General features: G+C 39.9%; 2 protein-coding genes across 3 annotated transcripts; both read right to left on the reverse strand.

Moving 5' to 3' along the window:
* Positions 1–13,341: 13,341 nt before the first annotated feature.
* On the reverse strand, positions 13,342–15,705 carry LOC141605054 (reticulon-like protein B6). Of its 2 annotated transcripts, XM_074423683.1 has the most exons (6): positions 15,267–15,705; positions 14,376–14,556; positions 13,992–14,133; positions 13,781–13,850; positions 13,470–13,679; positions 13,342–13,401 (listed from the first exon to the last, which is right to left on the reverse strand). In XM_074423683.1, the coding sequence occupies exons 1-5, from the start codon at positions 15,538–15,540 to the stop codon at positions 13,510–13,512; spliced, it is 837 nt and encodes a 278-aa protein (XP_074279784.1). In that variant the 5' UTR covers positions 15,541–15,705; the 3' UTR covers positions 13,342–13,401; positions 13,470–13,509. The 2 variants fall into 2 exon arrangements, with proteins under 2 accessions (XP_074279784.1, XP_074279783.1); XM_074423682.1 differs by having other exon boundaries at positions 13,379–13,679.
* A 1,690-nt stretch (positions 15,706–17,395) lies between these two features.
* On the reverse strand, positions 17,396–20,630 carry LOC141605055 (desiccation protectant protein Lea14 homolog). The gene is made up of 2 exons (XM_074423684.1): positions 20,347–20,630; positions 17,396–17,949 (listed from the first exon to the last, which is right to left on the reverse strand). The coding sequence occupies exons 1-2, from the start codon at positions 20,550–20,552 to the stop codon at positions 17,661–17,663; spliced, it is 495 nt and encodes a 164-aa protein (XP_074279785.1). The 5' UTR covers positions 20,553–20,630; the 3' UTR covers positions 17,396–17,660.
* Positions 20,631–24,998: the final 4,368 nt, after the last annotated feature.

The following is a 24,998-nucleotide window of genomic DNA, read 5'->3' on the forward strand; positions in this document are numbered from 1 at the left end:
CTTTGTACTTCAATCTTTCTATTTAAGTAGTGGAGTTCTCTGCTTGACAAACACAACAAACTCAACAAACTTTCATTACACAGAATAACCTCAATCCAATGGCAAACAACATGATTCCTGAAAATCCTTTTCACAACACTGAAACCACCAACACTACAATGTCCAACACTGCTCATTTTACTATGGATCCAACTGATCCCCTCTACCTGCACCCAGCTGAAAGTACTCACCCTCTAATGGTGGACACTAAGCTGTCAGGTATAGAGAACTACCTGGAATGGAAGAGGCAAATGGAGATTGCCATTTGTTCCAAAAGAAAAGTAGGATTCCTGACTGGTGTGGTCAAACGACCTACCAATGATCCCCTCAGAGAAGCGGCTTGGGACACTTGCAACTGCTTACTCATCACCTGGATCCTACACAATGTGGAGCTTCCCATCAAACGATCTGTTATGTACTCCAAGACTGCTAAGGAGATCTGGGATTATCTTCAAACCTAGTTCTCTGTGAGCAATGGAGCAAGAAAGTTTAGGCTCAACAAGGAGCTTGATGACCTAACTCAAGGAGACAAGTCTATCAATGAGTACTTCACTGAACTCAGGATACTGTGGCAAAATCTTGAGATCATGTGTGACTGGCCACCCATCACACAGGTCACTCCTGAAGTGAATGCTTGGTTGGATGCTCAGCTCAAGGAACAAAATGAAAGGAAACTATTTCAGTTCCTGAATGGTCTAAATCCATCCTATGGAACTATGAGGAGCCATGTACTCATGATGTCCCCGTTACCATCTGTTGATGAAGCTGCTGCAATTTTTCAGCATGAAGAAGCTCAGAGAAAGAATTATAAGTGTTTTGAAAAGGTAGAAACTGAAAATGCAGCATTCTATGCTGGCCATAATCAGGGATCTGATACTCTCACAGATCAGAAGGATACTAGACCACCATGTCCAGTGTGCTCAAGGAAGGGACATACCAAAGACAAATGCTGGAAAGTGATTGGGTATCCTGATGACCATCCTGTCTCCATCAGATTCCCAGAAAAATCCCAGTCCTACAAGCTCAGAAAAGGTCAACAAGTCTCAGGATCCAAAGTATTCAGGTCTGGGGCACATAAGGGCAAGTACAATTCCAATTCAAAGCATGGAAAAAGGACTGCTAATGCTGCAATGGGAAATGGTCAGGGAGATACAAGTGGATCTATCACTCTCACTACACAACTGTAACACCCCGATATTCAGAGGAGCCTTAACTAGGCCTTCCTTAGCATATAAGGGCGTTACCATCTCGGTTGCCCGAGGTAAGTAAATATCCAACGTCAATTAAAAGAACTATTAAGTTATATTACAGTGATTCAAACCACAACCAATACAAAAGTACAACTCAGAAACTACTCGATACTATCATCAAATCTCGTGAGGACTCATCCCTTCCCGGACTCCAGCTATCATCAAACCAGCACCTGCTAAGACCGACTGCTCACCATAAGGGATCACGGCAGACACATAACAAACAAACAACCACACAAGGTCAGTACTGAGACAAGACAAGGCACACAGCAATTACAAACGACAACACAAACAATGACATCAGACCCAACCGCACTCACCATAATACAACCAAACCTGTCACTGACTGTCCACTGGACCAGTCCTGCCAGTGGGGGACCGCAGCCGTTCCCACCTAAGCCCCGCTCATCAAACGAGCGACAACCCTGTCCATTAATGTGCACATCCCCTTCCGTGGCGGGTTCCACGAAGGGCGAAACTAGGGCGTGAAGCCACTCCCGCAAGTGACCCCACTCAGCCGAGGACGCACCTCGAGAACCATCAACAACGATCACAACCACAACCACAATACAACTACAATCATCATAACAATCAACCACAATACTACCACAACGACCGACACACTAGACGATCTACAGCAACTGAGTAGGCGAACCTACCTTTACGCATCCGCAACCAATCCATGCCAACAAACACAGCATCCAGCGCACAAGCAAGGCCTATTACCACCATGCAAATATCCATTACTACAAGCAAAACCCTAACTATGGAAACAAAGGCACGGATGATGATTATGACATACCTATTAGGGGGAGACAAGGCAAAAGACCGCTACCCGACCCAAGAGACGCTCTCCTAAGGCACAAGGATCTTCAAGAGGCATCCATGGAGGTTTTTAGGTGAAAGGGAAAGGAAAGGGGCGACTGAAGGATAGGAGAAAAGTGGCGGAAGTGATAAGCGGATTTAACAAAACGCGATATATAACCCTCGCTGGAAACTGGGCACTCGATCGAGTACCCAACCTACTCGATCGAGTGGCCCCCTACTCGATCGAGTACCCTAGCTACTCGATCGAGTAGCCTCTACTCTATCGAGTACCACTCTTTCAGCTCAACTCCAGATGACCTCGGCACTTAACTCTAAGGCTATTCCCGTTCCCAAGGTCAGTCAACGATGGTCAAGGGGTCCCTAAAAGGACGGGTATTACAGTCTTCCCCCCTTAAAAAGAACTTCGTCCCCGAAGTTCAACTCACCTCTCCTGCCCACAACACGGAACTCACACTACCTTACCAAACTTCCTGGTCAAACCATTACCTCTTGAAAATACCATCCCCCCCCCCCATGTCATCATCATCACCGACCACATATCAATCTATCGACCCTTGTCACTATCACGCAAGTTTTATCACAGTCAACCGTTGTTTTATATACACATAAAGCATCCGACGCGCAGTGCGAATCGCCGCTCACGAACTTCCCACATACACTAATTACTGTCCAACCATCCACCTAGAACATATCTCATATTAACTTTCATGTGGTACAACTAATGCCACCCTGTTACTTGGCAACATGATTCAGATACAATCACACTCGCTTTAAGGAACTAAAGAAAATAAGTCGTTATACTTCAACAACAAAATTTTTTTTTTTTTTTTTTTTTTTACACATGACATCAACCCCTTTATAACCAACTACCAACAATATTATAAACCAGCAAAACACTATTCGAAAACAATTATAAACAAGCAAAACATTATTCGAAAACAACCTTTTTATTCCGCGACATTACTCTTCCCCTCTAAAAAGGAACTTCGTCCCCGAAGTTCACCACCCAAATTATCACGTATATTCTTTACTACTTGTATCTTAATCATTAAAGAAAACCATATTATTTATTATGGACATTACTCACTAATTATACAGTCGTTAAATTAAAATCATACACACGTCACCGGAATAACTAGCCACCGATTGATAACATATACTAATATGGTATGCACAAATGTACGGGAAGCTACAACTCCGATAAATAAATCGTAAAAAGGCGCATACAAAATAAAAGTAACAAGAAATTATTACCGCCTTACTACTTGTGACAAACATGCTTATAAAACTTCAATCATGGCTTGTAACATATGAATCTAACGGTTCAAAGGTGTTACTACGCACTCACAACTACTTTAAACATTAAAATCGTAATTATAAAACAATTGAACATTTTTAATTTCAAAAACCTCCTGTAACAGTGTCACTCGATCGAGTATGTATAGGTACTCGATCGAGTGCCATGCTACTCGATCGAGTGTCTTGGCTACTCGATCGAGTAGCTCGAGATCAGAATGCTTTTTCTCATGTCATGCTGCAGCTACTCGATAGAGTACGGGGTACTCTATCGAGTACCTACAGGCCAACTCCTCATAAACCTGTCACGAGCTAACACCAATGCGCATACTTGACATATAAAATCGAGTCGGGACGACTCCCCGACTCCTAATACCCTGCAAGCAGTTAGAATATCAAATTCGGCCTTATGGCCAATCATACAGATCAAACTAAGTCTCAAAACAAAAGAAGACAACTACCAAAGTCTAACAACAATACCGACACCTAAAACCAACTACCACCAACCAAGATAAGTACAAGGAGTATCACTCCTCCTGCTGCTGCTGCTGCTCAAACATCACCTCGTCATCGCCACCACCCGAAGTACCTGCTCCTGCTGATCCGATCCCCGCATCCACTCCTCCTCCTGCTCCTGGACCCGCGTACCATGGGGTCAATCCTCCATAAGGAAAGGACTGAGGTGCTCCCCATGTCGACTGTTCCACCCCGTAGGAATGGAAAACCCCTGAGTAATTCCCAACACCACTCCACCAGACTGGATGCGGTCCCTCGGTCCCTATCCCCTGAGTGTACGCCACCTCGTGCATGTTCCGGAGTGTCAAGGTAGATGACACTCTCTCTGCCAGGTAACTGGATCGCGTCTCCGGGGTGTCAAGGTATGGGTAGCATGGGAACGGCTGCTGCTGCTGTGGTGGTGCCACCGACTGTGGCCTAGCCTCCGGGGCCCTCTCCCTCACTCGACGGGGTCCCCTCACCACTCTGGGTCTCTCCACCCTCTGGACTTCCGCATTCTCGCCCTTCGTCGGCTCCGGCATCTCCTGGAGAATGGTACCATCAATGAGATAGGTCTGCAGCTGGCGGGGTCCGTCATCATCCTCCTCCTCCTCGTCATCCGAGTCCACAGTCACCACTGTCGGCTCCAAGGGCTCCGTGGCGGGGAGGTGCTCAGGAGCTGGGATCTTCATCCAGCTCATCCCATACACCCTCCATGCCAAGCTACCATCAGCCAAGGTCCTCAACCATTTCAGGTCGAGATAGTACTCACGATCCATGATAGGCACAGGGGTAACCAGAGGCACGTATGCTGAAGAAGCCTCGAAAGAGGTTAGCTTTTCAGCTAACCGTGTGGCAATGGCACCACAGCTCAAGTATCGAGAAGGAGAAGAAGCCATCAAGGCAAGAGCAGCACAAACTATGGAAGGAGCATTAAAGACCACTTTCTTGGCCCGTTCCGGATTGAGGTACGACATCAAAAGCAAGACCTCATGGTTATTCAACTTACTAATATCCTTTCGGTCATAGAGAAGGTTCGAGAGAGAACGGAGGAAGACCCTCAAGGTAATATGCTGAACATCATTAATCAGCATATTGCTCGAGGTGGGAGCTTGCTTCCCAGTCACGCAAGGCATTAGGCGGCACACGCCGCACTCAGCTGGAATGTCGGTAATGGAGTCCTTGGGAGGCTTGGCCAACCCAAGGTGAGAGGCAAACAGGTCCATGGTCAACAAGAAGCTGGTGTTCATCAATCTGAACTCGACCGTCTGACCCGCTGGGTCATAGTTAAAAGAGCTCATGAATTCTAGGGTAAGAAAAGGGTAAGTGTGCTTCCTTAGCCTGTACAAACCCGTAAACCCCAAGGTCTCGAAAATATGACGGACATCCGTCTCTATTTCCAACTCTTCCAACACAGCGGTGTCAATACACTTTGTGGGTCTCATCTTGCGTTTCTGTAAAGCTACAAAACGCTCCCTTTGCTTAAAGTCGACAAAAACAACAGAAGGGTACTCAGCAACAACGGGTACTACCGGTCCACTAGCCTCCCCCCTCTCAAGTGGATCAACCCTTCCCCGTTTACTCTGACGGGTTCCAAGGTTTAGTCTCGGCATCTGCTTTAGATATGAGGTCAAACAACTTGTATAAACATTCAAGCACATGTTTCATGTAATTTGAATTCACATGCCCAGCTAAGCACACACTTTTCCAACAAATTTTGACATGTGAGGCACATAATTCATGCTATTAACCTTGAATATTAAGACAAGTACCCATGTTTATCAACGGTTTCCAATTTTTGACATACAAGTCCAAGCAATTTGTATAAAACATGTAGGCATATACCTCATACAATTCGAGTCTTATATAATTGGCAACTTCACTAACTCATCAACCAATTCCATATTCGAGGCATATAGTTCATGTCATTAAACTTAGATGTTCCGCTAGGTACTCATATTTCATCAGTAGTTTCCTCAACCTTTAACATATAATCTCAGTTTGTAGCCACTTATAAACCGCAATTACGAAAACTTGGCATATGGACACATATACTCAGCAATTCGAATATCCTAGCATGCTCCTAAAGGTCGTTCCATTTACATTGCAAACTACATGTCATTAATTCAAGAGAAAGAATAATTTATGACAAATCAATATCACTCTTCACTATTATGTAAAACAACTCAATTAAAGTCTTCAGACGGTCTTTACAGCTGTGAAAATTGTAGCATGTGTTCATCAATCATTGTTTCTATTATCATACGGAGGTTCAACTTATACTTATAATGTGAATTGCAACATAAATTTTCAGTTATAAATCACGAATTTCCATTTGAGGCACTTTTAAGACGGAGTTTTAAGGCAACTTTCTAAGGGTGAAATCATCAAAATCTATCCTCCAACATGATATAAACCATAATTAAGGCTCAATTTGTCCATCTAATCATTGTAAAACAACCAAAAATCGATTTCAATTTGGAAACCCTAGAAATTTCGGGTTCAACTATTGCAATTTCTAATCTAATTTACAGCATATAATCACCAGCAACCACGAAAAAGGAGGCATGTGAATCATGTTTCAACAATTAAAAGCATCAATTTGATCACTATAATCGAAAATTTCAGAGTATTACTCTATTTTAACACATTCAAAGTAACATATCACATAAATTAAGAAGAATAACTTACCTTGATTGATTAGTAGAGCAAAGAAACGAATTAAACAAGGAAAATCGACCCCAAGAATCACTACTAACCCAAGAGAAAGAGAGGATTTGGGAGAGATTAAGGGATTTAAGAGTGATATAGGATGGTTGTGTCGAAATATGGAAGAATAAGAAGAAGAAATAGAAAGGTAAAGGGTTCTAAGAAAACCCGTAGGAATGCTGCACAGTAACCTACTCGATCGAGTGCCCGGGGTACTCGATCGAGTACCACCCTACTCGATCGAGTAGGAGCTAAATCATCGAGTAACTGCGGGAATTTTCCCACATTCCGACGTTATAGCCTCCTAACTGGATCGAGTGAGGTCTACTCGGTCTAGTACGCACTCGCACTCGGTCAAGTATAGCTAAGTGCTCGATCAAAAGAACGAAGTAACTTGGAGATTCCTGCAAAAACAACACCACGTGTCGATTCCAGCTAAGTTCGGAATTCGGCACTCATTATCAAGTTCATTCACGTATTACCATCATTAACAAAATCTACCATATTGCCAAACAAATGAAGCTTATCCCACGTACACTACAACCTTTACCCTACTCGGTTTCCTGCTACCGACTTTCCGTAAACATAATCACATCATCGTACTACATTTAAGCTTACTTTATATATATATTACTACTAAATTGAGGCATTTAAATCAATATTAGTTCATTCTTTCACGTACTACATAAATGCATATTTTTCGAAACAAACTAATTTCCCATGTTTCACATTCTATCACAAGCAATTTATTTTGCCTAACTCAAATATTACGCAGCGGAAAATTTCAACTAAATAGCGAAGCATATACACATTACCATATCCCGTGATTCGAATTATTACTCGTCCATACTATAATTATCACTATAGTCATCTCAGTAGGATCTACAAGCTCACTTACAACTTCCGTCTTCCTAAATTCTATGGCAACTACCCACGTGTTCACTATTCATATTACACATTCGATTTCACACTTTCACGCATCTCCATGACGAGAAATTTCGTCATGCATCACATAGCTATCATATAGGCTCACTAATCATTCAAAGAACTCCATAACTTCGTCAACAATTACCATATTCGACCCAAGCATTACTATCACGCCGCTATTAATTCTAACAAAACTTAACCGGAGGTAGCTCCGGCACAATTAACATACATAGCACATATAGACACACAGACTCCACATCCCCATCCCATGTGACTGGCTTAAGTATCATGGGGCCAAGATTTTGAAATGAGGGCGCCTACTCACCCAAAATCTAGCATCAGCCGGGGCTCCCATTACACATACACCAGGTTCATTTTATTAGACTCCCTAAGTTCATTCTGTTCATTTGTTACAGGTTCCAAAATCGTCGCTCTGATACCACTTTGTAACACCCCGATATTCAGAGGAGCCTTAACTAGGCCTTCCTTAGCATATAAGGGCGTTACCATCTCGGTTGCCCGAGGTAAGTAAATATCCAACGTCAATTAAAAGAACTATTAAGTTATATTACAGTGATTCAAACCACAACCAATACAAAAGTACAACTCAGAAACTACTCGATACTATCATCAAATCTCGTGAGGACTCATCCCTTCCCGGACTCCAGCTATCATCAAACCAGCACCTGCTAAGACCGACTGCTCACCATAAGGGATCACGGCAGACACATAACAAACAAACAACCACACAAGGTCAGTACTGAGACAAGACAAGGCACACAGCAATTACAAACGACAACACAAACAATGACATCAGACCCAACCGCACTCACCATAATACAACCAAACCTGTCACTGACTGTCCACTGGACCAGTCCTGCCAGTGGGGGACCGCAGCCGTTCCCACCTAAGCCCCGCTCATCAAACGAGCGACAACCCTGTCCATTAATGTGCACATCCCCTTCCGTGGCGGGTTCCACGAAGGGCGAAACTAGGGCGTGAAGCCACTCCCGCAAGTGACCCCACTCAGCCGAGGACGCACCTCGAGAACCATCAACAACGATCACAACCACAACCACAATACAACTACAATCATCATAACAATCAACCACAATACTACCACAACGACCGACACACTAGACGATCTACAGCAACTGAGTAGGCGAACCTACCTTTACGCATCCGCAACCAATCCATGCCAACAAACACAGCATCCAGCGCACAAGCAAGGCCTATTACCACCATGCAAATATCCATTACTACAAGCAAAACCCTAACTATGGAAACAAAGGCACGGATGATGATTATGACATACCTATTAGGGGGAGACAAGGCAAAAGACCGCTACCCGACCCAAGAGACGCTCTCCTAAGGCACAAGGATCTTCAAGAGGCATCCATGGAGGTTTTGAGGTGAAAGGGAAAGGAAAGGGGCGACTGAAGGATAGGAGAAAAGTGGCGGAAGTGATAAGCGGATTTAACAAAACGCGATATATAACCCTCGCTGGAAACCGGGCACTCGATCGAGTACCCAACCTACTCGATCGAGTGGCCCCCTACTCGATCGAGTACCCTAGCTACTCGATCGAGTAGCCTCTACTCTATCGAGTACCACTCTTTCAGCTCAACTCCAGATGACCTCGGCACTTAACTCTAAGGCTATTCCCGTTCCCAAGGTCAGTCAACGATGGTCAAGGGGTCCCTAAAAGGACGGGTATTACAACAACAGTTTGAACAACTTTTGAACAAAGGAAAGGGTACTGAGTACCCTGACACTGATGATGAAATGGAGGTGAATTTCGCAGGTATGGCCTATTTAACCTGTAATTATGCCACTAATCCTTCACATGAATGGATCATAGACTCTGGAGCCTCAGATCACATGGTGTCTGATCTGAGCATCCTGGACAAGGTAGTAGAATTGAGTCACAAATTAAAAATTAACCTACCTAATGGGAAAACTGTCACTGTATCACACACTGATACTTATACCTTTGCAAATGGGATTGTCCTGAAATCTGTCTTTTTTGTTCCTGATTTTAGACATAACCTAATTTCAGTCCAAAAACTAACAAGAGATGGACTCTGCTTTGTTTTGTTTTATGCAAACTTATGTGTCATACATGACTCTCATACGAGGAAGATTAAGGGACTTGGAAGAGAAAGCAAGGGTGTGTACTATTTATTAAATAAAGATGGGCAACCACACCCTAAGTTAGCCAATGTGTCTATCAGGATGCGTAATCCTGAACTATGTAATGCCCACTTAGGTTCTATGCCTGTCAGTCAAGGGAATGAGTCAGGGAGCATAATTTTCAATCCTTGTAATGCACCTGACTCATTAAGTAATGTAATACCAACTATGAATGATAATGATCTTTGGCATTTAAGAATGGGTCATGCATCTGACAACAAGATAAAATTCATTGATGCTGTCCCTAATTCCTCCTTAAACAACCACAGAATCTGTATCACTTGTTCAATGGCTAAACAAACTAAATTGCCCTTCACACTCAGAACTGAGACTGCTGCAGGCCTATTTGATCTGGTTCACACAGATGTCTGGGGGCCATACAGAAAGGAAACAAGAGGCAAACATAGATACTTCTTGACCCTAGTGGATGACCACTCTAGGGCCACTTGGGTTTATCTCATGAGACACAAGTCTGAGTCTGCTCAACTCCTAGTAAACTTTTACAAATTCATCAAAAAACAGTATGGGAAAGCCATCAAAGTGCTAAGATCAGACAATGCACTGGAATTAACTGAAGGGGACAGCAAGAGATTTATCTTATCCAAGGGAATTCTCCAACAGACAAGCTGCATTGACAGACCCCAACAGAATGGTGTAGCTGAGAGGAAACACAGACATCTTCTTGAAATCAGCAGAGCCATAAGGTTTAGCTCTGGCTTACCCTTGTCATTCTGGGGTGATTGTGTGCTCACTGCTGCTTATATCATTAATAGACTGCCCACACCCTTACTCAAAAACAAGACTCCACATGAAATCTTACTCAATAAACTTCCTGATTATTCTAGAATGAAAGTATTTGGGTGTTTAGCTATGGTATACAATCCTAGCAGAGACAAAGACAAATTTCAACCAAGAGGTCTCCCTTGCATATTTCTCGGATATCCCTTATCCCAAAAAGGGTATAAATTTTATGACATAGTCAACAAAACTACCTTTGTGTCCAGAGATGTTCAATTCCATGAAGCAGTCTTTCCTTGTAAGATCAAGAATTTCAATCAGTTCATTCCCTCCTTGCAGTCCAGTCATCCTACAATTCATTCATCACCAGCTGCTACCAATGACACTACTGCCTTTCTTGATCCTACTGTTGATCCTGCTACACCAGCTGAATCAGTTACCTCTCCTCCACCATCACTGGAACAACCTCAGGCTCTTACTCAAGCTACATCTCCACCTGCAACCTACACCAGGCCAAGAAGAGACAGAAGGCCACCTGAGTGGACTAAGGATTATGTTGTAAATAATCCTGCTATGGCTCCAACCACTGTAGCAAATGTTGTTCAGCTGCATCTGACCACACCTTTTGTTGGTCATGCTAGCCTTGCTGATACAGAAACTGGTCCCCTCACCTATCAACAAGCCATTCAGGATCCAAAATGGATCAAAGCTATGGAGCAGGAACTGCAGGCTCTCCATGATAACAAGACATGGACACTCACTGATCTGCCCAAGGATAGGAAAGCCATTGGGTGCAAATGGATCTACAAAACTAAATACAATCCTGATGGGACCATTGAGAGACACAAAGCCAGATTGGTAGTCCAAGGTTTCAGACAAATGTATGGTATTGATTATGAAGAGACATTTGCTCCTGTGGCAAAAATGTCCACAGTCAGAGCCCTCCTGGCTGTCATCTCCATCAACAAGTGGGAAACTTGCCAAATGGATGTGGCTAATGCCTTTCTCCATGGGGATCTCTTGGAGGATGTCTATATGAAGCTGCCACCAGGGTACTCTGATGGACAATTAAACAATGCAGGACAGGGGGAGTACAACAATCTCATTACAGACAGGACTGTGTGCAAGTTGCTAAAGTCTCTCTATGGCCTCAAACAAGCACCTAGGCAATGGTTTTCTAAGTTGTCTACAACCTTACTCAGCTATGGCTTCAGGCAATCCCATGCTGATCACTCCCTTTTCCTCAAACAACAGGATGGCCACACTACTGTCGTGCTTATATATGTTGATGACATGGTGATTGCTGGGGACTCTTCCTCTGACATTCAAGCTCTTAAACAGCACCTCAGTTCCTCCTTTCACATGAAAGATCTTGGTGAGCTCTCTTACTTCCTAGGACTGGAAGTAACAAGAAGTGATGCTGGCATTTTTGTGTCTCAGAAGAAGTACACTCTGGACTTACTTAAGACATTTGGAGTGGACAAATCCAAATCTATTCAACTACCACTCAATCCAGTTATTAAGCTTGAACCAGGGAAGGGCACTCCACTGCCTCAACCTGACTCTTATAGACAACTTGTTGGAAAACTCATCTACCTCACAATTTCAAGACCTGATATTGCCTTCTCAGTTCAACTCTTGAGTCAATTCCTACAGGCACCCACTTCTGATCATATGCAAGCTGCTAGACGAGTGTTGAGATACCTTAAGTCTAATCCAAATCAAGGGATCCTCTTTGCCACAAGTTCAGCAGCTCATCTCACTGCCTCTTATGACTCAGATTGGGCATCTTGTGCCTACAGCAGAAGGTCGACCACTGGTTATTGCATTCTACTTGGCAACTCCCCTATTTCGTGGAAATCAAAGAAACAGTCTGTAGTGTCTCGGTCCTCAGCTGAAGCTGAATATAGAGCTATGGCCATGACCACCTGTGAAGTCACATGGTTGGTCCAACTGCTACAGGATTTGGGACTCAAACATTTGGGACCTGCACAACTTAAATGTGACAATCAGGCTGCACTAGCCATTGCAGCCAATCCTGTCTATCATGAGAGAACCAAACACATTGAGGTGGATTGTCACTTCATCAGAGAAAAGATCCAGCAAGGTCTCATGACTACATCCTATGTCAACACCAAGGAGCAAGTAGCTGATATCTTCACCAAATCATGTCCTATTTCTCAGCAGAAGTACCTATTGTCCAAGATGGGAGTTACTTCAAGCCTCCACTCACATCTTGAGGGGGAGTGTAGAGAAGCCTCATCAGCAATCAATGCAACAAACAAAGCAACAATTAATGAACCAGTACAAAGTACATCCTATAATCCAAAGAAGAAGAAATATGGGTCATTAGGTGTATGCTAGAGTCGGCTGTCATATAGCTTTTGTCCAGTACAAGGTTGTGTCCAAGGGTCCTTGTCTGAATTATAGTTGTGAATGTGTATATACTTCACACTGTTATTGTACTTCAATATACAATTAATATAATCAAAAACATCTTCTTCTCTCAACATTCAATTTCTCCTGCTAATGTCTTCAACATCCTATGCTCTCATTTAACTCAATATAATAAGCTAGCTTATTCCGTGACTCACTATTCGCTTATTGACTACTCTTATCAGGGTACCACGAGTCCACGACTAATACGATCGTTTTTTCCCTCAAATGAAAAAGCAGCTAGCGGTTTACATTTTAGAGCAACTGTATCATAGTCATTAGTTTGGATCGAGTAAGATATAAAGCTACGTAGCTAACAACATATTCAGCCGCGTTATAAGCCATGCCAAATTTCCAGGTGTGAAGTGTCAACCAAGACGGTATTTTCACCCCTTTAAATCGAACTCTCATCAACTAAAAACAAAACAGGACTCAAAAAAACTAGCAACTCCACGCTGAACGCATCATATACCAATTTCAGGAGCTCAATAACTAAAAGACAGGTGCAAAATTCACGAGACCTGCGCAATAAAATCACTTAGGGGTAAATAGAGTCGGAACTAATCCTCACACATCTATAATAGGCTAGTTAATGTCTCTAATCTGCCTTCTTGGTCTTCAGAGTAGCTCTGGGGATTTTACTGATGTATTTTTCGTTAACCACAGCATAATGCTTCTTGGCCTCGGTCATTGCCTTTACTCCAAAAGCATCAACCTTGTCTTCATGCTTCTCGTAGAGAACAGGCACAGTGTGCAATAATACAAAGTCTATCACACATCGAAAAACAAACGTGTTAGCAGTTAGCACCTAGCTGAGACCATAAACCATAGCATTTCAGCAAGACAATGTCGGGTTTATTGCAGCTTACTTATATAAATTAGGGTTAGAAAGTCACAGCTTTTGCCCACAATTGACATCACCCACAATCCTGCAACCACCTGTGATATAGCATAAGAAACAATTCAGCAAACAACTGCTTGAACATCCTTCAAGCTCAGTACCTACTATACACTTGGTCTCTTGCGACTTGCGAGACAGTTAAAATAGGGCCAGATGACAAGGGATATAGCGAGTCTTACAGCGAGGAACTTCTTCAAATTTTTACCAATGGCAATATCATGCAACAATGCAAAAGCCCGATTTAACTCAAAGCTCAAGGTAGCAGCAACCTGAAGGAATGGTTTCTCTGGTAGACTCAACTCTGGAAAGTTCGGAGGAGACCTGTAATTTAAAGTCAATTTAGAATAAACATTCTCTTATAATCAGATAGTTTACATGTTCCATATTAATCTATCTAGCCAATAGTTTATGTTTCGGTCGAGAACTAATGTGGACGTCCCACTTGTATGTGTTTAAATCAAAAGGCCGATCCAAAAGCAAACTTAGATTATTGACAGGGACAGAGACTGCGACAAAAAATATACTCCGTATATCCTACATTAAGAGAAATGCTCGAAGCTCACTTGTTGATAAAGGTGGTGGCATTAGACCACAAGAAAAAACCAGCAAGGCTGAAAATCAGGACATGGCAAACGAGAGTAAGAAAATGATATTCGAGCAGCTCAAAGAAAATCCAAATTGCAGTTGCTGTTCCCAAAACACCAGCTGAAATCTTCTTGTTTCTCCACAGGAACACATCAGCAGCTGCACCAAGATCACTACATTCTTTAATTTTCCGGATTTACACAATCTTTCTTACACACAATTGATTCGACATAAACGAACATTACATTATATTGGCGAAATTAAACATTCTCAACTGAATTGTCAACAACAAGCTACACTCTAAGATTGCGGTCTATTGAGGAAATTACACTGTAAGACGGTCTTAGATCGGGGAAATTAAAGGTCACAATGTGAGACGGTCTTATTATATAATCCAATTTCAATCATTACATAGGGGAAATTACACGACAATCTTACTTGTACACAATTGACTGGACACGAAAAAACATTACATTTGGGAAATTAAACATTCTTAAATGAATTATACTGTAAGACAGACTTACATTTTTAATACTCAACTGAATTGTCAGCAAAAGCTACACTCTAAACGGCGGTCTATTGAGGAAATTATACTGTAAGACGGTCTTACAATTTTAATTCTCAACAGAATTCTCAACAACAAGCTACACTCTAAGACGGTAGTCTACTGAGGAAGAAATTATAGTGTAAGACGGTCTTACATTAGGGAAATTAAACAGTCACAATGTGAGAGACGGTCTTATTCTATAATCAAAGCAGGATAAATATAAAGTAAAAAAGTAAAACTAAAATTAAGCAAATGTTAAATAATAATAAATAAAAAACGGTTTAAATCTGGAAATACTGAAGAAAGAGGGAGAGAAGCACACGTTTGCCGCCGCCGAGGACTTGGTGAACAGGTTTCTCCCGGCCAAAGAGGCGAGATACCTTATTTTTCATAGCGGAAGGAGACGACGTCGTTTTGTGCTTGTCAGATTCATCATCTAACGAAGAGGAGGAGGAGGAAGAGTGTTGGTGAAGTTTCTCTTGCTCTTTAGCTTTATCCTTTTGATGCTCACTGTTGCTAGTGTCGTGGAAATGGAGTTTCTCAGCGATTTTCTCCATGAATGACTCTGGTGCAATGGTATCGCCGTTTTCCGCCATTGATGAGGTTGATGAAAGCTTGAAAGTAGTGAAAATGTGAAATGGAGAGGAGATGTTATAGAGGAGTGAGGGAGGGAAAAAGGGGGGAATCTGGAAATGAAAGGGAAAGTAAGGGAGAGAATTAAGGCTGACGTCAAGCTTGTATTATGCTGCTCTTTTTCATTTGACAGGCCCAAGGAAACGTGATTGATTTGCTTCAAAAAGAGAATCTTTGAAAGTGACAAATCGAGCCGTACTGTTTTCTCAATTGTCATTAGATGTGTTCAGGCCCAAACCGGTTAATTGGACTGAACATGACCGGCTACTAGTTCACAAAAACATGGTGACCGTTCTCTAATCCGGTCCAAACATAAAAAGAAACCCAAATACGAATTAGTTCCATCTAAACCCAAAAAAAACCATATTTCATGGGTTTTGGTCTGGCTCGAGCCCCCTCCTAGTTGACCAGTTCTCCGGTTTTGGGGTATGGGTTGACAAGTCTCCGGTCTAGCTCTTGAGCAAGAAGGAAGCAGTCTGATCCCCCCCCTCCGCCGTTCAGGCTCGTTTAAAAAGTCAAAGTTTGTCTATTTAAGCCTGGCTCAGGCTAGATTTGAGGGAGCTCGGCTTGCCTCCTCACGCGGGTTGTTCCTTGGCCCATGGCCAGCCCCCCATGCTCAATTGATCAGGTGTATGTGACTTATTGTTAAGGGAAGCACATTTACGTCTTCGAATGGTAGATTTGTATTGAAGTTTTTGCTTAAATGGGGTTAAAACCGAAACTATTTAACAAAATGGTGTCGGTTTCAAACTATTTACCAAAAATGGGTCCACGTCATTATTTCCGCATTTTCTTTCTTTTTTTGATGAGTTCTTAGTTTCTCGCTGTGTGGGACAGCGAGAAGTGTCTTGCTATAACGAGGTGTTTGACAAGCTACTTTGTCCCCGCCGTTCTCCTTGCTCCGACCACCAAATAACGAAATACCACCACCGTTCTCTTCTCCTAACTTCCCTTATCATACACAAATCTTTGTTTGAGTTATTAGTTCAATGGTTTGTGGCAAAAACGGCCCGCAATATCACCCGTCCACTAACGATTTCGGTTTCGGCAATTCATTTATATTGTCTTAAGCTGATTGTTTGTATCTTATGAACTCGTTTTTTTTGTAATTGAATTCTGGGTTGATTATCATTAGTTGATAAAACATGTTAGTAGTTTGGTAATGATGTGCTTAATGTAAGTTTGAAATACAAACCGTACTACCTAGAAGTATTCCTCTAACAATGGTGCATTTATATAGCGACAACTGCATTACCAATTGCCTCAAGCTTCCTGCTAATGTTGGATGAGGCGACGAGGTACTATAACAGGTCTAATATGGGAAGGACGGTTTTTTAGTTAAGTTGAATTACATAAAAAATGAGTTCATACGAACAAACAATCAGCTTAAGACAATATAAATGAATTGCCGAAACCGAAATCGATAGTGGACGGGTGATATTGCGGGCCGTTTTTGCCACAAACCATTGAACTAATAACTGAAACAAAGATTTGTGTATGATAAGGGAAGTTAGAAAAGAGAACTGTGGTGGTATTTCGTTATTTGGTGGTCGGAGCAAGGAGAATGGCGGGGACAAAGTAGCTTGTCAAACACCTCGTTATAGCAAGACACTTCTCGCTGTCCCACACAGCGAGAAACTAAGAACTCATCAAAAAAAAAAAGAAAATGCGGAAATAATGACGTGGACCCATTTTGTTAAATAGTTTGAAACCGACACCATTTTGTTAAATAGTTTCGGTTTCAACCCCATTTAAGCAAAAACTTCATTTGTATTGTAGTAGGATGAGACAACTACAACGTTAAAATCATTTCATTCATTTGTAAAACAAGATTCCGAAATTCAGAAATACTCCGTAGTTGTTTATGTGTGGCGGTATCACACAAATATTATACGTAGCACTCCCTAAAAATTCTTCTTCGTAAATGATCTGAGTATAAATGTTCTTAATTTATGATTTCACACTCTTTCAGTGTAGAGCGGTCTCAGGTAATGACTTTCTGATGAAAAGTAAAAATTTAATACCAAATTTTAAAAAGATAGCCGTGCACAAACATGGCCTCAACAAAGGCTCATTCATTGATTCATTCCTTCTTGTCATCATCAGCAGCGGCACCGCCTCGACCAAAGAGCTCGCCGAGGGTAGGAAGCTTCATCTCACCTTTGGTAGTAAGGGGAAAAGTAAGGTTACCAACAACAGGAAGGTCAATAATGAGACCAATAGCAAGTTCATAATCAATGTCCCAGTCTCTCCATATATCCTTTGCTAAGCTCATTAGGATGTCATGTGGCACCAACATTGGCACTTCTAGTACTGTTGTCTCCTTCCCTTTTATTGATCCTGGATCTGGTATCTTTCCTGATGCTATCTCCCTACAACGATTACACCCGTTAATTAATCATCGAAGTAAATAGAGGTAACTGGTAAGAACACATAATGTCTCGCAAAAAATACTCCATCCTATACATTTAACAGTGCGTCTTGCATCAGACGAGATTTTGTAATCATTTTACAGTTGGATAGATGTGACCACTATTGAAAAACCAGTTACCATAAGCTGTAACACTGCTTAGACCATTGTGGTTACATTTAACTATAAAATGGTCACATATGTCCGTCTGAAAAATAAGACGAAAAATGTCTGTCTGAAACAAGAATTTGTGTACATTTAATATTTGGCACTTCTACAAAACATTTATAGAGATAGTAAGAATATAGGTTAAATAATATACTATTTCACGATAATAACGAATATTTAAAACCATTTTACACAAGGACTAGTATTTAGAACATAGGCAGATTTTGGATATAACAGATATTGGTTGATCTACCTCCAATTCTTTGAAATCGTCCAGTTTTTTTAGATTTATGAGGACTATTTCAGCAAAACGCGCAAAACGGGAAGATTCCTAAGACTTGGATGGAGTATGATGTAAATATTCGGAGTCCCGAGGGTCAAATATCAAATCATTTACCAAGTGATCGTCTTATTCAAGTTTTTGTGAATGAATGGATATTAATTTAAATTCCCCATACATCAACCCATGTCTCAATTGGGATAATCGTGTCACATAGTGCAAATGTGCAATAATATATGGTATCAATTTGAAGTAAAGAGTAAAGACAGTTGCATGTATTCTATATATTATCTTTAGATGGAGAAGTGGGATGGTAGTAACTAGTAAGGCATATGATGCCAAGACATAACAATGAGACATGGATATATGCTGTGCTAGTGGCAATTTAAAACATAAAAATTGTCTCACTATCTTTTGTAAAAAAATATGTGATAAATAGTCTACCCTTCACGATTAAGGGTCAATGGAATCTATTCAGCAGGAGTAGTTGCCCATTTTTTTTCCCATATGTATATCATTCAGTTTAGTCCGGATATGAGCTGAGTATGATCACTAGGGCGATAAAGCTCACGTACATCCCTAGATTTGAACTCGAGACCTTCTAAATAAGTTAGAACAACTCCTTACCCATCGATCTAAGTAATCATAGGTAATTGGGTATAGTAGTAGTAGCTTCTTAATTAACAAAATAGAAGAGAAGGTGGCTTAACATGAAACTATCACTAACTATTTTTATAACCAATAACTCTTGTTTCAGACAGGTCAAATACTACCACATGGTGGTAATAAAGAGAAAACATTTGGCATTTTGTAGGTAATAAATAGGGTGATTTGGTATGTATTTGGCCCGTCCTAGACTTAAACGGATATCGTCCATCTGAAATACGAATTTGTGTTTTTAATGCACATGATCATATCATGTTCATACGCCACAAGCCTCTAATCCACACTATTTTTGTAACCCTTGATCTAAAATGTACATTGCTTTATTGTGATAATGACAAGCACTAATACAATGAATTTAGCATCCTGTAGGAGTACTGTAGTATAGCCTAGTCAAGAAAGTGCAAATGAAAAGTGCACTTTCGTCTTTCTACATGTCACACAAATTGATCTAATTCACCTACGACACGGCGAGTCAATTATAGAAAATACTACTCTAGGTTGTTTTAAAATTGATCAGCCACATTAACAAAGTAATTGATAGGACATTTTACCATAGCATGATATATAAAACTGACTTATTTTTTGTATTTTTTTTGGCACAAATTCCCATTAAAGACATGCATATCCATCACAAGTTGAAGACGGGTCAAGTAATACCCAAGTGGGTAGATAAGACAAAAGCAAAATGCTACTCCCTAGGCATTCTGCTTTTGTCTTATCTACCCACTTCAGACATTTTACCGTCTTCACCAGAATATCTGAAAATCTCTCCAATGAGATTTCTTTGTTTTTTTTGGTGTGTATATCTTTCGGATTAATTTGGATTCAAGACGGATAAGACCATTAGGGCAGTCAAGCTCTCGCTCATGAATTTTAACACGACTACATTCCAGGGGTTTCAACTCATGATTTCACATAGCTAAGGGTTACAGATTGCAGATCTCACCTAACCCTTGAAGGACATGCCCATCAAACTCATGATCACCGAAATTTTATTAAAAAAAAACGTAAATACACTCTAAATTCTAAAATACAATCAAACAACCACAAATATATTTCATCTCGTACGTTATACAAACTTATTCAATAATCACAATAATAACTATTTCCGTAACAAATGCACTTCTTCCGTTTCATTCATTTGTTTATCCTTTTTATTATTTGTAAGCGTATTTTATTTAAACTTTTTAACATTTTTGATGATCAATAGTAAGAAAAATATATGATCAAAAGGGTAAAACGTACCGGGAGTCGCTTTTGAGAGAGTAAGAGATCTCGCAAATAGGAATAGAATGAGAGTAAGGATTCATAACGCCAACCTTGGCTTGGTACATAACGCCGGCCCTGCTAAGTTTCTTGAAATCTACATCTTGAATACTTGCTTCCGGTTTCGGCATTTCGGCGATCTTCTCCGCCACGAAGTTCTTCGCTTTGTCTATCAATCCCGACATTTTTTTTTTCTGTGTATGTGAAATTGTGAGATCGTGAAATGGTGGGTGAATGAATGGGAAATTCCGAGTGGTTGAGTTTTATATTTAGGGATGGACTATACGTCTGAACACTAAGGCTCTGTTCGTTTGGACTTAAAGTCACTTAATTTTAGTTTACTTCAGATCCTATAAGTTGATTCGATTCGAGATCCTATAAGTTGATTCGATTCGAATCCTATAAGTTGATTCGATTCGGATCCAATAAGTTGATTCGAGATCTTATAAGTTCGATTCGATTCGAATCCTATAAGTTGATTCGAGATCCTATAAGTTTAGTTCAGAAAAATTCAGATCTTATAAATTTAGTTCAGAAAAGCTATATACAGAGTATTATTTTTAAAGACCGATACAAAAAACATTTGACATTAATTATTCGATACATACATTATTATTTTTTTAAAAAAAAGCACTCCTCTCATTAATAATTTCAGCGTCACAATAAATTTGGGCATGTTTGATAAAAAGCGGAATAAGGTCATGTATTAGGTACGAAACAACATAGTCAAAAACATTTGGCGAGGCAATGGATCCGTTGTTGAGAGTGATAGAGAAGATGAAAGTGATGAGGATTATGATAATATGAAAATAAATGGTTAGAAAAAAAGATATAATATGTGATTTATTTGTTATTGTAATGTAATCGTAGTATAATGTATGAACAAACCAATGCATATAAAGCGGAAAAATGTTATTATTTTACCTTGTGTTTTAGACTATAAATTTTTTTTATCAATGTTCTCTCTTGGCAAGTAGTATTAATAATAATAATAATAATAATAATAATAATAATAATAATAATAATAATAGTAATAATAATAATAATAATAATAGTTAAGTTAAATAAAATAAAATAAAATCAAGTTAAGTTCGGCTCCTATAAGTTTAGTTCAGTTCAGTTCAGATTTTATAAGTTAAGTTCAGTTCAGTTCAGATCCTATAAGTTCAGTTCAGTTCAGATCCTATAAGTTTAGTTCAGATCCTATAAGTTCGATTCGATTCGAATCCTATAAGTTCGATTCGATTCGATTCGAGATCCTATAAGTTCAGTTCAGTTCAGATCAGATTCGTTTCAGTCCAAAAGAACATGGCCTAAAACCAGGAGAGACGGTCTTTTAATAAGTTATTGAAAGATCAGTTTTCAGTACTTTTTATTTGTATTTCGTGATCTTTTTGTTGTTGATTGTGACAGGGTAATTTCATACTTATTTACATAATAAATGTGCTCATTTTATCTTTAATCATGATTTGTATCAATTTTATTATCTTTAGTACCACTCTTTTATTATTTGTTCGGATGTTAACTAGTTTAATTAATAAAGTTATTAGAAATGGGGTTCACTGTTTATGTCATGAGTTTAAAACTTTAAATACCAACTTACTAGTAGGTTGATTTGACTCACTAAACACATTTCTCTATTTATTAGAAATGGGATTCACTATTTATTTATCATTTTTCTTCAAATCCGTGCAAGATTGGAAGACCCTCTCATAAAAAGTTATATAATTAAACAACGATGTACTCGAGTAAAGAATGCGCAGGCGAAGCGACCTTTGTTTCAATAAGGGGTTGTTTGATTCAAAGTATAAGAATGGATTGCGATATCATAGAGCCATATAGGTATAAAGTTGGAACCACATACTTGCTCACAAGTGTTTGGTTGGTATTATTGAATTCCAATGTTTGGTTGGAGCATTTTGGAATTGACTTAGATACCCACTGAATTCTAACTCCATTACAACCCTTTGGAATAACATACCCACCTTCTCCCCACGGATTCAACTCCATACCTTTAGGAGTCGTTTGGTTCAACAAATCGGAATGAAATGGAATGGAGTTTGATGGTATGGGGTTCTAAATCCATATTTGTCTAATCTTGTTTGGTTCACCACAATTTGTAGAAGAGGATAATGAAGTTTGAATCCAATGGGGGAGGATGAGTATGAGATTCAAGGGGTTGAGGTTGAGTTAGAATCCATTGGGTATCTAACTTCATTCCAAAATCACCCAACCAAACACTTGAATGGACTCAATCCATTCCATTCCATTCCAAAGTAGGCAACCAAACACCCCTTATATTTATTTTTCCAATAGCGAACCTCATACTTCTATGGTTTCTCATTCTATTCCATCTCATTCCTAAACAGCGAACCCTCCAAAGTATATACATGGATATGAGATTCGGAATGGAGTTAGAATCCATTGGGTATCTATTTCCATTCCAAAATCTTCCAACCAAACAATAGAATGAATTAAATCTATTCCAATCCATTCCAAAAGCTCTTACCAAACACCCCCTAAGATTTTATTTTCTCTAATTTCTAGAGTTATATCTAAATGTCATATAAAATTTTTATTAAGAGCAAGTCCAATGGTTTGTCTTAGAGTTAACCACGAGATAAGGACCAAAACTTTGTTATTTTTTACATTTAAGGGATTGTACTTCGAAATTTTACAGATAAGGGACTCTCACCCTCCTTCCGTTATGTTTGCTGTTGAAACTAACAGCAACAAGCTAAAATAAGAAGATTAATTTTCTCTTTCCCATCTCTACTTGAAGAACTACAGAGAAAGCATACCAAGCTATCCCCATGATTGAAAGTTATCTAAAATATTCTATCACCAATATTTTGAGTTGGGTTCGGTATGTCAAACGAAGTAGACGAACAATTTTCAGATTTTTGATTGAAATTTGAAAGCCGCAAATTGTGGTACGAAGATACGGTTTTAATATTCGCACACCCGCTGTTTAACGAATAGTATAAATTTATGTGAAGCAGGAGTTTTCTCTTTTGTAGATCATAATCAACCGATGACTGACAAGTTAGTATACCTTAAGTTATTGTACAAAAAAATGGTTGTATGTGCTCCGAAGATAACAACACCAAACCTCATGAAACGTAAAAAAATTCTAGATTGCCCCAGATTGAGGGCCAAATGTATTTCTTCCGAAAAGCTTTTCTCAAGTGATATGGAAATATCGAGTGTGTTAAACAGGGAAAATGTAAATTTTTTTGAGAAATTTATGGGAACAGTCCGTCTTGCTTCAGACCGCCCTATTTCAGACTGCAATAAGACATCTCACAAGTGAGAAGCACATGGGTGGTGGGACACCCCCATGTGCTTTCCCACTCACACCCTAAATGAGTTTTTTGTGAGAGAAAATGGTATCCGTCTGACCATTTCAGACGGATATGGCGGTCTGAAATAAGAATTTGTGTTATGGGAAATCCGTCATCGGTTTTTTTCTTTTAAATTCGGCCAAAATTTCAATGTACAAATTCAAAAAAGAGCCAACTTCAAACTCTTCTGCCATTGATGTGTCCACTTTGTGCTTCAGAAGTCATAACCCACTGAATTTGCAGTTTGCTAGATAGTAGATAGCAAAGGAGAGAATGAGGTAGAGAGAAAGATGACCAGAAGAACTGTGTATTTTGATTTTACAAACCAAACAAACTGTTCAATAATATAGGTATTCCAGGTTTTTTTTCCCCTTTATGTTCAATGTCAACAGAAAAACTAACGTGTTAGGCCAGTCCCTTAACTGTAAAGTTATAAAGTTGAGGTCCTTATCTGGAAAAAAACTGATAGTATAGGTCCTTTTCTTTGGGTTAACTCGTTTGTCTTAGGATCTTGCTTGCAATTTTAAGAAATTGCAAGCTAGTAGCTAGACCATTGGACAACTCCTTGTAGGATAGCTTAAACCAAGCAATTAGCTTCATTAAGCTAGTAGCTTAATTGGCCCTACCTCTAAAATACAATCAATAGAAATTAATTGATTTATTAAAATTTAGGTCAAGGCAGTTAAAATGTAAGCTAAACCATTAAAATAAATTTGTAGCCTAAAATTAAACTAGCTTAAAAAGTGATATGAGACTCATATGACAATGGTGAGCTAGTTGCAACTAGCTTATCATTGGACTTGCTCTAATATATAAAGGGATCTATTTGCTCAAAATTAAATTAATTGTATCTTTTATTTATTTGTTTTTCTTCAACATACAACAAACAAACTTATAACATTTATGTCACACCAATCACTTGCAAGAGAATTAATAAACAGGCACACAAGCACAAATAAATTTCATGATCGGCGTACAACACACAACGTCTAACTCAGACTCGAGTTGAAGCCATACCCATACCCTTAAAAGTCGAATTAAAAATATTCAAGCATAGTACTTAGTCGTTAGGTGGCCTGTGGGTGTAAGGTTGACGACGAGGGGGAAGCGTGACGAATTGCGGTTGCGGTTGCACGGGAGGGCCATGATGAACGACCTGGGGTCGAGGTGGAGGTTGAGGTTTGGGTTGGGAATGGACGACTTGAAGTTGAGGTTGAGGTTGAGATGGTTGTTTCGCCTTTTCCTTTTTATCTTGTTCGACGCACCACCACACCAAAATTCCTACTA

The sequence above is a fragment of the Silene latifolia genome, chromosome 10 (genome assembly GCF_048544455.1).
Source record: "Silene latifolia isolate original U9 population chromosome 10, ASM4854445v1, whole genome shotgun sequence".
Taxonomy (NCBI): domain Eukaryota; kingdom Viridiplantae; phylum Streptophyta; class Magnoliopsida; order Caryophyllales; family Caryophyllaceae; genus Silene; species Silene latifolia.

Coding starts and splice junctions, on each gene's coding strand:
- LOC141605054 (XM_074423683.1), bottom strand. CDS start 15,540: ATGGCGGAAAACGGCGATACCATTGCACCAGAGTCATTCATGGAGAAA. Junction 14,134..14,375: donor GCCACCACCTTTATCAACAA/GTGAGCTTCGAG, acceptor TTTAAATTACAG/GTCTCCTCCGAACTTTCCAG. Junction 13,680..13,780: donor TCTAACCCTAATTTATATAA/GTAAGCTGCAAT, acceptor GATGTGTGATAG/ACTTTGTATTATTGCACACT.
- LOC141605055 (XM_074423684.1), bottom strand. CDS start 20,552: ATGTCGGGATTGATAGACAAAGCGAAGAACTTCGTGGCGGAGAAGATC. Junction 17,950..20,346: donor TCTCTCAAAAGCGACTCCCG/GTACGTTTTACC, acceptor TAATCGTTGTAG/GGAGATAGCATCAGGAAAGA.